This window comes from Leiobunum rupestre, chromosome 4 (genome assembly GCF_980474605.1).
Source record: "Leiobunum rupestre chromosome 4, qqLeiRupe1.1.hap1, whole genome shotgun sequence".
Lineage (NCBI taxonomy): Eukaryota > Metazoa > Arthropoda > Arachnida > Opiliones > Sclerosomatidae > Leiobunum > Leiobunum rupestre.
Genome location: NC_143387.1, coordinates 24,368,059 through 24,381,275, shown reverse-complemented (window position 1 = coordinate 24,381,275; position 13,217 = coordinate 24,368,059). Strand labels below are relative to the sequence as shown.

The 13,217-nt window shown below is 37.9% G+C and overlaps 1 protein-coding gene across 6 annotated transcripts in view; it reads left to right on the top strand.

Annotated features, from left to right (window-relative positions):
* Positions 1-12,133, top strand: part of pxb (putative Hedgehog signaling attenuator pxb) — a 291,061-nt gene extending 278,928 nt beyond the window's left edge. For 5 of the 6 annotated variants that reach the window (XM_090173160.1, XM_090173164.1, XM_090173159.1 and 2 more), the window contains 2 exons: positions 7,275-7,647; positions 8,670-12,133. In XM_090173160.1, coding sequence (XP_090029286.1) covers positions 7,275-7,647; positions 8,670-9,796 — 1,500 coding nt within the window. In that variant the 3' untranslated portion in view covers positions 9,797-12,133. The remainder of the gene's footprint in view (positions 1-7,274; positions 7,648-8,669) is intronic. The other variant, XM_090173165.1, reaches the window with a different exon arrangement.
* Positions 12,134-13,217: the final 1,084 nt, after the last annotated feature.

Genomic DNA, 13,217 nt, shown 5'->3' with positions numbered 1-13,217 from the left:
TTCCTTGACGCGATAGGCGTCGCTTCCTGCCAAGACTGATTGCGCCCGATTCGTAGTTGCAATTTGTGTTGAGCTTCACAATCAGCCTACGTCGTCCTCCCAAACGTTTGCCGGAGATCCAAAGGGGGTATTTGCGCAACCGGACCCGAGGAAGGCTGGCCGATTAATAGACTCGGATGGAAATAACCTCCCGATCCTCCTTCGCTCGTCACCGAAGCCGACCATTCCTATTCCTTATTATATTGTCTCAACTCTGAGACGAAACGCCCACGTTTGCCCTTTCGCCTTAAACGCGAGATTTATAACGGACGTTGGTACCTCTTCAACGTTAATTAAATGAAAATTAAAGGGGGTGGAATTTGTAAGGCGAAATTTTCCAATTTAAGTCTGCCGGTATCAACCGCGAAATTGATCGAAAGGGTTACGTTCAAAACGCCCAGATTGAGATCTCCGGTGACACCCCGATTGATCGTTACGCGGAAATTTAACGATGCAAATCGTCATCGTTAAATTTCCGCTCTACGAATACGATTAGAGTTCTAAATTTTAATTTCGTGTAAAAGTCACCTATATTTAATTTTAAATAGTATCAATGTCTAAAATTCGTGGTGGCGATTTGATATTTAAATTTAGATTACTTAAACCATATATATTTAAATTTAGAAGCGTAGTATACGGTTAGATTTCTGAATTTTAACGTATCGCGGAACGCAACTTACGACTTTACATATTACAAAGTTAACGTTTAATATTATTTCTTGAATGAGACCCAATTTCCAACTTAAACGAATTTTACAGAAGGTTAAAGGACTTCACTGTGGGTCCCACAAAGTAACTTAAGGACCGCAGTCTATTCCTAGGTCCATTAAAATTTATTTATGAGCCCCAAGAAAAATTAGGAGTGCTGTAAATTTAATTCTTTCTGAACCGCACTTTTACTATTTAACTATTTACTACATACGATTGCAATAATTCATTCTAATGAATAAAATGTCGAAAATATCGCGACAAAGTAATACTTTTTTGTGCTTAACTCAGGCCTGATACTGAGTCACTTTTCTCACTTAAAATCACTTTTTTAAATCTGTCACTAAAAGTCACTTTTCCCAAAATTAGTTACTATTTATTACTTTTTTCTAATTTTTAAATTTCCTTAGCATTTTTAAAAATAATAAAACAAAATCAAACTCCGTTCGCTTTTAATTTTTTTTTATAATTTTTGAAAAGCCCGCCAATTACTCATTTCGGCGCTGCGGTACTTGAGAAGCTCCGGCAGAGGGGGTGTAATAAAAGTTCGTCAGCTCATTTGCTTTTCCGCATAAACACTAGCGTATAGCTAGTTACTATTTTGGTTGTGTAACTAGTCAAAAAAAGCAATAAAACAGAATATTTCTTTCCATATTTGGTAGATTTTTAGTCTCCTTTCGGTAACGTTTTTAAAATTTTTGTCTCTAAACTCACTAAATTCTACTGTGCAAGTGAGTATCAGGCCTGTTAACTGCTATAGAAATATTTAGGTAGATAATAGAAGTTCCCTAAAAATTTTGGCTTTTATACCGTCATTCGATCCTCTCGAAATAGACTGGTTCTTTTATTACTAGGACTTTTTAAATTAAAATCGATGTTTCCGCAATTCCGCGAAATGTTCTTTTTTCTCCCGCACCAGTTTAGACCTGTTGTCGGGGCGTCCCTGTTTTGGATTTCAAATGAAATCCTCGATTCTATTCCTTTATACGAGTGTCCCAGGACTACCACCAGAGATAACCCTAATCCCAGCCAGCTCCAAATGACCGGCCAGGAACCACCTTTCCAATTAGGTCCAATTGGGCCCGGCTGACTTAATTTCTTTTGAAAAATAACTCTTTTCTTAGAGGGCGGTAAAACTATTTGCTCCCTTCCGAATTCCTCTTCCTCGTCCTTGGATCAATTTTCAAACTGTTTTGTTTTTTGTTTCTTTAACCCAAATTTATTTGCGCTTTGCCCTCCGATTATGCTTGTCCTGACCATTTCTGTCCGTATAACGATGATTAATGAACGGAGTTAATTAAGTTAGTAAAGTAGCGTCATAAAATACGTAGAAGCTTGGATACAGGCACCCGGTTAAAACAACATCAGTAGACGCAGAAGTGTATAAGATATCTAGGGAGATAAGTATCAATCTACTCAGTGGTAGCCTACAGCTAATCGATAAGGTAACAAACGTATTACTTTGTCTAATGATATAAATTATTATAAAATAATTTAATTGGCGTGTATTTGGTTTAGCGTATATGGCTTTGGTCTAGCGTATATGGCTTTGGTGTAGCGTATATGGCTTTGGTCTTGCGCCTATGGCTTTGGTCTTGCGCTTATGGCTTGGCAAAACGATGTAAAAATAATTTATTATTTTATTAATGGTTTATCATAATTTTTAACCTTAGTTGAACGTTTTGAAAAGTCACTGATGAATTTTCTATAACACCACACTATTTTTCGAATATGTTCTAGTTTTTGTTCAAACACTTGTGAAACTTGTTTTAAGCCGTATAGTAACAGGGTTGCCAAACTACAGGGAATTTAAAAATGGGCATAACAAGGCAGGTAAAGGTCAGGGAATTTTATTTTATCTTTGCAATTTTTGAAGGTAATTTTACAGTAGATTTTCGACAAATTCTGTGATTATTATTTAGTTCCTTGAAAGTTTCGCAAATTTATTTAACATTTCGATAACCTTTGTACTGAAATATTCATTAACTTCGGATAAAAGTAAAGTATCAAGTTAAAAATGGTCTAATTTTCGCCTTATAGGGTCATGGAAAATCTCTTTAAATGGTCTGGTATAGAGGTCGGCGTTTGAATAAGAAATTATACGATTGTTTATATTTATCCATAAACGAGAATTATTCAGAAATATTCGAAAAAAATGATTAATTTTGCATGTTAAATCGTTGTTTAATCGTATAATTTATTCGTATAAAACAAATAATACTAATTTTAATGATTAATCGTAATTTTTGCGGTTAATTTATTTGTTCCGCCGACCTCTAGTCTGGTAATAGTCAGGGAATTTGAATGTGAAAATATTATGGCAACCTTGATGGATCTTCTCTGTTAAAGGCCTAGTTTAAATTCTGCTAGTCGCCCTTTAAATTTACTTTCCTTCCAAACAAATACCGTGGTGGTAGGCCAACGTGTTCCTATTAATTTTGAATGAAAGAATAGGTGGGTTTAATTTTGGTCTTGTTCATTCCGGGTACATTTTAATGGTTTGGCCCCGCTCGCAGTTCACTTTCGTAGAAAAGTAAAAAAAAATGTCTTTCAGTAATATAATGTCCAAAGATGTAACATTTTTGTTTAATTAGGTTTCTCTGGAGACGCGCTTTGTCCTCGAAATCTTTTTTCGACCATCTTAGAATATTTTTTTTACTAAAGCTTCTCGGGCAGTTCTTTTATTTATTCGTTGCACCACCTTTTTTTTGCAGGAGTGAACCATTTTTTAAGCTTAATAAATTGCGCCCAGCCAGAAGGAAGGCTTAAAATTAATTACCGCTAGATACCGTTACCCCGTAAAGTTAGCTTTTTACTCGAGGTCGGTCGCGACTTAATAACTCCAGTAGAAACGCCGGCTAGCGAGTACTAGACATAGGTGCTTACGCGTTCATATTGAATCAAACTCGAACCTTTACCTTTTGCGATATTTTTTTCAACCTTTGATTTTTCTCGCTCCCCGAATTAATAAGAAAAACAGATTGACTTTTAGGCGTAATTGTAGCGAGCGGGGAATATCTGCTACTAATTGCCTACTTGCCGTAGATAGAAAAATTCAACACTCTGATATTCGTGGCTTATACGTGAACTTTGGTGCCGAAATTAAGAAATGCACGCCGAAACGAATTAATTAGTTTCATCGAAGTTTTTTTATGATAATTATTTTATATAAGGCTCTTGGATAATAATTTTTGTAGAAAAATATTTTTTTAATTGCATAAGATCAAATGCTTGAATATTTCACGTCTTATGTATAGTGGTAATATCCGAATTAATTATTGATATTAAGAGTGTATTTAGAGTTACTGAACACGTAATAAATTTTAAGTAAAAAACAAGGCTCGTACACGACCTGGGAAAGTCGGGAATTTGAAAATGTTTCCAAATGGTCAGGGATTTGAAAATTATTCCAAATGGTCAGGGAATTTTAAAATTATTCCAAATGGTCAGGGAATTTTAAAATTATTCCAAATGGTCAGGGAATTTTAAAATTATTCCAAATGGTCAGGGAATTTTAAAATTATTCCAAATGGTCAGGGAATTTTAAAATTATTCCAAATGGTCAGGGAATTTTAAAATTATTCCAAATGGTCAGGGAATTTTAAAATTATTCCAAATGGTCAGGGAATTTTAAAATTATTCCAAATGGTCAGGGAATTTTAAAATTATTCCAAATGGTCAGGGAATTTTAAAATTATTCCAAATGGTCAGGGAATTTTAAAATTATTCCAAATGGTCAGGGAATTTTAAAATTATTCCAAATGGTCAGGGAATTTTAAAATTATTCCAAATGGTCAGGGAATTTTAAAATTATGTCAAATGGTCAGGGAATTTGAAAATTATGTCAAATGGTCAGGGAATTTGAAAATTATGTCAAATGGTCAAGGAATTTTAAAATGACCTTAAAAAAATTCAGGCAAATAAATTTTGGAAAGATGTAATAAAAATACATAATTTTACCTCAAAACATTTATTAATTCTACAAAAATGGTCAGGGAAAACCTGAAAATGCCAGGGAATTTAATTCCGGCAATTTTGTACGAAACCTGAAAGAAGTACTATATTTGGCAGGAGCTATTCGAATTTCTGATTAAAAAAATTTATATTGAAAAACCATCGTTACCTGTCGAAATCTATTAGAGGATCATATTTAAATGTTTTTTTATTGACACAATAATTCAGTTTAAACTAATTTGGCTGTTAAAATATTAATGATGTATTAAATTATTTTAATTAAAATTGCGGATATTAAATTAATAATTTAATTGAACCTTTTCTAGATGGCAATATTTAATTTAACAAAATAGTTAGTTTTCGTTGGTGGAAGGGGCTTAGGTTAGCTTTTAGGTTCTTAGTAATCCTTAATACGTTCGATACCCGGTGAAAAAACGAGGGACATTCAGAGTCGTATAGGTGTCCAATGAAGCTAAACAAACAAGTAGCGAATTTCAATGTTATATTAAGTATATTCTTTAACTTAATAAGCATTTCTAATACCGCAAATTTGCGGCCGCGAGTGTAACGAATCATGCGGGGAATCCGTACCCTTTTTTTGTTACTCTGTCCCGGGACGGGGGGGGGGGGAATGCGTCGTTTTCCCTGGCCACCCCCTCCCCAAATTAGTCTGCCCGATTTTATGTTTGAATCTAGATTTCTCTCTCGTCCCGGCTCTTGTAACTCCGGCAAAATGATACGCCTTTTATTATCGGCCATCTTTAAGTGCTAGATAGTTAGGGCGCGCTAGTGGCTCCCTCCGTAGGCGTCCAAAAATATTTCTTCCCTTATTACATTATTTTACGAGCGGCCCCAAAACCTTGGTAATTGAGTTAGCTGCAAATTGCTGGCTTTTCTTTTTTTACGCGCCCCGAACCTTTCGTTATCAATCCGCCACTGTTCCGGGCCCCTTTACCCCAGCGCCACCGGTGTCAAGTTACGCTGTTTTGGCATCCCCCGCCGCGTGCCCTTTAATTCCGTGAAGTTGCTGCGAGAAATTTGCGCTCTCACTCTGAGCAAATTTATTAGGAATTATCTGTTTTTGTTAGGCCCGCTTGAACCCCTTTCTTTTCTAACCCTTTTTTTATCAGACTAGCTCGGTTGCCCCCCCGCGAGAGGTCGCCCTTGTTCCTTTTAGCAAGGTGGGTATCATCTCCTTAATTAGTTTCCTTTTCCTTCCGCCAGAGGCGCGTCGGCGCAGCCTATAGCTAACATCTGATACTGGGCTTTTCGCGAGGCAATTATTGATAATTGTTTTCTCGCATCTTTTCCCAATTATCGGCCCATTTTCGGTTAATTTGTTTATTACGGCGTGAGTTATTCTCTTTCCTCTCTCTATCTCTCTTTGTTGGTCTATCTTCTTACACTATCTTGGCTCTCTTTTTTTAGCCCCTCAGTGCGCGTGCGCGAACTGGTTCGTCTCTCCATGGAGCACGGTCTCTCTCTCTATTACCTTGGAAGGATTAGGCACTGCTCGAAATACGTTTACCGCGCAAATTGAATCATTTAGAATTTTCACAGCTTGAAACAACTTAGGCCTTATTACAAGGCGCTCACAGGCTGCTTTCCTGGCATATTTTACTTCATACCAATAATAATAGTTGTCTATGGGGCAAATGCAAATCTTTGAGTTCCTAAAACTAATTTCGTTTTGTACGTGTCACTTCAATAGCTTAGAAGCAGACCACAAAAAGGGTCAGGGATATTACCCCAAAAGGGGCAGGGATATTACCCCAAAAGGGTCAGGGATATTACCCCAAAAGGGTCAGGGATATTACCCCAAAAGGGTCAGGGATATTACCCCAAAAGGGTCAGGGATATTACCCCAAAAGGGTCAGGGATATTACCCCAAAAGGGTCAGGGATATTACCCCAAAAGGGTCAGAGATATTACCCCAAAAGGGTCAGGGATATTACCCCAAAAGGGTCAGGGATATTACCCCAAAAGGGTCAGGGATATTACCCCAAAAGGGTCAGGGATATTACCCCAAAAGGGTCAGGGATATTACCAAAAAGGGTCAGGCATAATCTGGATAAGTCAGGAATTTGACGAAAATGTCGTACGAACCATGTTTACGAACTAATCACTACAGCTCGAGAGCAAAATATAATTTTTCCATATAAATAAACTTGTTTTCTTTTACTTTGCGAGTTTGAGTGAACAGTCCGCAATTTGCTGTTGTCGTTGTTAAATAGATTACAAATTTAGCGGAAGCGAATATGAACGTTTTCAAAATCTGAACTTTAGTGTTTAGGGAGTTGTTTGAGAAACAATTTTGTCTAATGTAGAATCTCTAAAAGACTAAGATCATAATTCTTATAATAATAATAATAATAAGCAGCTAGGCACCACCTTAGGCCTAAGTCATCCAGCGACTTTTAAAGCCATAAATTCAGGTGGCCGTGTTACAATGCGTAGGAGGTTGGTGGCCAGCCCTTCTTTTTGAGGTTCAAGAGGTAGAGCAGATGCCATCTGTTGCAGTGTTTCAAAACACACAAGTAACACCTAGTGTTTTTTTTTCTTTTGACGTACAGCTTTTGGACGTGAAATACGGCAGCTATGGCCCTGGCCAGCTGGCTCCACTCAGCCACACCAACTTCACATTCGCGCCCAACCCGCAAAAGGAGTCCGGTCACGGTGGTCACCACCACGGCCACCACCACCATCACGGTCGAGGGTCCAAGAACAAGGACCACTTCAATCCTATCTACGAGGAAGTCTCCGGCTGTTCCGAAGAGAAGCCCACTAGTCGCAGCTACGATTCGGACATCGAGGACAGCGAGGCCGAGGCCAGGACAGTGGCCAGCGAGGATGAGTTCGCGGAGGACGAGCTGAGCCTGGCTGAGTTCCCGAGACCAGCCACGGGGACCGGCACCAGACCTTGTTCCGGTACGAGTTCTTTGCAAGGTACATTTCACCGCGCTTTCGCTAACTTAGCACCTCACCCGATCCTCTCTTTCCCGAATGCTTTAGTTTCCGCTTACAAGGAGAGTACCCGAGGTGTTTATGGCCGATTTTCTTCGAAGTCGGCCGTAATGTAGACTTATATGAGATATGAAATTTCCCAAAAGGAGACGTTGCACTATACATTCGATTTGTCATGGCAACCGAAAATGTTTTTGACCACTTAAAACAAAAATAAGATATTTTACTTATTTTACCCAAAAATGTTCCAATTTACCAAACTTTATGAAATTTACCTAAGTGTGGTCCAAATTACTCATTTCGTGAATTTAAAATTAAAAAAAAGTTTCGTAGCAAGGTCCGTGTGAAACCGATAAAGTCCCATCCTTTTTTGCTTTAAGTGATGAAAAACATTTTCGGTTGCCATGGCAAATCGAATGGGTAGTGCAACGTCTCCTTTTGGGAAATTTCATATCTCATTTAGGTCTACATTACGCCCGACTTTGAACAAATCGGCAATAAACACCTCGGGTACTCTCCTTGTTAGTGGCATCTAGGAGCAACAAACACAAGGAGAACGCAGCTAGCCTTTAAACACGCTAACGCAGTGTTGTGTACAAATATCATTGGATGAACCTTTACGCTGAGAATTTTACGGAAAAGGGGAAGACAATTTCCGAATTTTCTCCTTCCGACGGCAGCAGGCGCTAAAGCTTCTAACCAATGAAAAATGTACACAAGAAAATGCACGACTTTTGACGGGTTGCGTTCTCCTTGTGTCGGGTGCTGTGTTTGTTGCTCCTAGGTGCCATTAATTAAATCTGCTTGATTATACTAACTGATTCTCTGTAAGTGTGAGCTCATTTCGGATTAGATTTATAATTTTATAAATCTTATCTTAACTTAATTTACTGAGACTAGTGATTGTAGTCATTTCGTTCAGACCTTTCTCGCTTTATCTGTTTTGCCTTATTTAGCTCAGTTTGGGAATTTACCTGTTAATGGTTTTTTTAAACCGGTTGTAGGTTCAACGGGTGGTGATCTATGTCGCGACGTCGGCTCCGTTTCTAGCGAAGGAGCGGGCAGCGAAGGTGGTCATTCCGAAAACCGGAGCGAGTTGCGAGGCTTGTTCCGAGGCCCGCGAGGTGGCGGCGTGAACGGAACCAAAGGAAGGGGCATCCAGCAGCCCAAACACACGCATTCCTTGGAGAGGAATAAAGACGGCCATCCCAGCGAAGGCTTCCTGGCCAAGCAGAACTACTACATGAGCAAGAGCATGCTGGGCCCCGATTTGGCCGGAGGAATCGGAAGCCCGTCTCCCATGACCAAGACCAGCTCAGTCGGCAATCCGTACCAGGAGGACTCTCCCGCGGGATTGGCCAATCCTTACGCGCACTCGATGGGAAGGCTGACGGGTGGCCACAGTCCGGAAGGACACCGCTACCATCCGGCGGCGTCCAATCATCTCGGAAACGAGTCGCAGTCGCCGTTCGCGGCCAACGCGAGGAAGGACAACGCGTACGGCGGCAAGATGAGACTCCCGGGTGGACTCTTGTCGGAACTGAACCACAAGTTAGTCGGGAACGGCGGCGGAGGGCCCGTTCCGAACAGAACATTACCGTCTCCGGGCGTGCCGACGGGAACGAGGGTGGCGCCCAACTCCTCGGCGCCCGTCTTCACGGTCGATCCGGATGAGCCCTATCCGCCTCCGTCCATGGGTGGCTCCAGGGCGAGGGGCGTCGCTGATTTCTCCACGTTCCATCCGTACCCTCCGAGCGGTCGCGGCAACAACCCTTCGGTGCCGCCGCCGCCCGCCGAGAACATTTACGCCTCGGTCGAAGAGGACGGCCCTTTCACCATCGACGGCGGCCATTCGCGGGCCGGGTCCTTCTCGGCCACGACGCCCGGCCGACCGAACGCCGCCGACTTCGTCAAGACGTCGTCGGCGCAGTCGGGCAGGCTGGTCGGCGGAGGGACGCGAGGCTCGGCCAACACTAACGCGTCGTCGGCTCAGTCCGCCTCCAAGACGCTTGTGCCAAAGGATAGTGGTCAGAAAGGACATTTAGCGAACCAAAGGACCCCCGCTGACGAAGAGAGCGCCTCCTACGGGGATATCATGCCAATTTACGACACGCGGACGGTATGTACGTGAAACCTATAGCTCGCGTTTCTTTGTCTTCTCCCGTTTAGGCTTTCCGCTGTCGACAGACAACCAACGACATTTTACAAATCTTCGTCAATAGCCACCCGCGCGTGACCTCCCTGACCCCCTCTTTATACCCTTTCGTTCTTCGAGACCCTCTGATACGGCACCCATTCTCGATATTTAGTCATCCCTTCACCTTCGACAAAATTCCGCTCCTTCGAGACAGTACCGTAACCGACCCATCGTCATCAACACCGAAAGTTTTCATTTTCAACCGATTCACTCGAGTATTGAGTTCCCTATTTTTTGTTTTGGATTTAAAGGTATACCGAACGATAATTAAATTAGTTCCGAAAAATTATCCGACTGCAAAGAGAAACGCGATACCCGTTTAGTTATTTTATCCGTGCTTGAAATTTAAAGACTTTTGCAGTTGACTTCTTAAAAGTAAAAATAAATATAATTGGGAAAAGAAGTCAAAGGCAATCGTTCCATTCGCCGTGTTTTAAATTTGCCGAAAATGGAAGACGATTTAAATAATTCCTTGGAATAGTTGAAATGGCTGTGTTTATATCCATTGAGTGAGTGAGTGCTTTAAATTATTATTACGATTGGGTACTATTACGTACTAGGAAAAACGACAACAATTGAATTTATTGAAATTGTCCCCTTTTCGAAGCGAATAATAATACCAAAAAAATATTATACGGAATCACTAAAATGAATACTACAGCAATTCCTAGCACCTGGAACAGTAAGAAAAAATATCCCAAAAATTTGAAATAACAATATGATAACGTATAAATTGGTAAATATTTAAAAAAAATAAATGATTAGTATAAACATTAATGTCCGATTTTACATTTTCGAAACAAAAATAAAGAAAAAACAAACAAATATTAATAAAAAAAATAACGTAACATGTGGCTCTATGCGAACGATTTTAAAATACGGTATTTTTCCAAAAACAAAAAAGTATAACGCGCGTGATTCGACAAAAGGAGTCTGGGGTGGTGTCCTTTTGTACATCAACTTCATTTTTTTCACCCAAGTTATCCTATTGAAACAAAATGATATCGACTAATACGATGCAATATATTAAAAAAAACTTGCATGGTTATAATATGCTGTGATAGACCAGCGGAAATTTTTCGTATATTTTCATTTTCATAACCTCTTTTTTTGCGTTCTTAGATATTTAGCATTTTAATTCTGTAGAATGAACGTGGCAAAAATCCTCTTTCTTAACTAACGGGAATTCGTATTTCTTGTTTTATATACTTTGCGAAAAAGGTTTTTTCATTTCTCGACTTAAAATGATATTTTCATTTAGGGGAAAAAATAACACTAAAGAAACTATTTTCTATATTTTGTACTATTAACTTTTAAAAATTTCCAAAACTGAAATTGAAAAAATAAATCTAAGAAATCTTCTCAAAGCGCTGGTCAGTAAAATTCGTCTGCCGTGTGAGGGTCATTTTTGGGAGCCAAAAGTATATGACCGGGACAGTCCGTCAAAAAAAATATTTCTACCCTGCTCAAACTTGCCAATTTTTTCAAGAAAAAAATACCAATTGTTGTACAGAAAATAAATTAAAGGTAGATATTGAGTAGATTCTATTCACTATAATTCACGAAACAAAACAAAAAACAATGTACCAAAATCCGACTTTATTAATGTCACTTTTCCTCGCCAGATGGGAAGGGTTAATTGGTCTTACGTAATCTCGCCAAAAATAAAACTCGCCATCTGGTGGGGAGAGGGTAAACCTTTTATTTTCCAATATTTCTCCGAGGGAAAAGTATATATTTAACTCCTTTATCGCTTATTTTCTTATAAATATATAAAAGAAAAGATATATTGAGTTGCTGCGAGGCGTTCCTATCGTCTGTATAAATATGTACAGTTTTGTAGAAAGAAAATTAACAAATTTGTTTTCAGTAATTTGTTCTTGCGTGTGATTTATTTATTTTCGTACGAAAACGTTATCAGTATTTTGGTTGACTCACTTCCGCCATCTATAGTAACTGAGCTTTTGTTCTTAAGAAAAATGAATACAAAAATATAACGATAGGAAAATTAATCGCCTCGTACGCCTATAGATGAAAAAATAAACAACTAAATAAAAAAAATAATTAGCTTTTGTACATGTTGTAACATAAATTATTATTCTGGTTTTTAAACGAAAAAGCGTTGTAAACCCTACGCTATGATATACATTATAAATGCAGAGGAAATAAAATACAGGCACATATCATTTTGTTCGGTATAAGCCTCAAGAAAAGTGCTGTTTATTTAATTCCTGACGTCATCAGATGCGAAAATATTACCAAACCAAATAAAACGGGGGAAAATTCCCTTCAAAATTTGACTCTTTTGACTCTCTTACTCGCTTTGATATTTCATAGCACTGCTTTTGTAAACATATTTTTCACACTAATAATTCATAGCTGAATATTTTTTAAACGGTATTAGGCATAGTTTTATCTTTCTAAGCATAACAGTAGCGTTATACAGAGTTGCCGCAGTACCTGTAAAATTTGGAATTCCTTGAAAGGTAAGCGAATTGAAACTAGTCAGGGAATATTAAAAACTAGTATAAAGGTCAGGTAATATTAAAAACTAGTATAAAAGTCAGGGAATATTAAAAAATAGTATAAAAGTCAGATATTAAAAAATAGTCTAAAAGTCAGATAATATTTAAATCTAGTATAAAAGTCAGGGAATATTAAAAAATAGTATAAAAGTCAGATAATATTAAAAAATAGTATAAAAGTCAGGGAATATTAAAAAATTGTATAAAAGTCAGATATTAAAAAATAGTATAAAAATCAGGGAATATTAAAAAATGGTATAAAAGTCAGGGAATATTAAAAAATAGTATAAAAGTCAGATAATATTAAGATCTAGTATAAAAGTCAGGGAATATTAAAAAATAGTATAAAAGTCAGGGAATATTAAAAAATAGTATAAAAGTCAGATATTAAAAAATAGTTTAAAAGTCAGATAATATTTAAATCTAGTATAAAAGTCAGGGAATATTAAAAAAGTCTAAAAGTCAGAATATTTAAATCTAGTATAAAAGGCAGATAATATTTAAATCTAGTATAAGAGTCAGGGAATATTAAAATTAGTATAAAAGTCAGGGAATATCAAAAACTAGTATAAAAGTCAGGGAACTTTAGAAATTTGATAAAAGTCAGGGAACTTTAGAAATTTGATAAAAGTCAGGGAATATTAAAAACTAGTATAAAAGTAAGATAATATTAAAATCTAGTTTAAAATCAGAGAATATTAAAATTAGTATAAAAGTCAGGGAATATTAAAAACTAGTATAAAAGTCAGGGAACTTTAGAAATTGGATAAAAGTCAGGGTTTTTTTTTTATTTTTTTATTAGGGAAATTTGATAAAAGTGCGGAATTTTA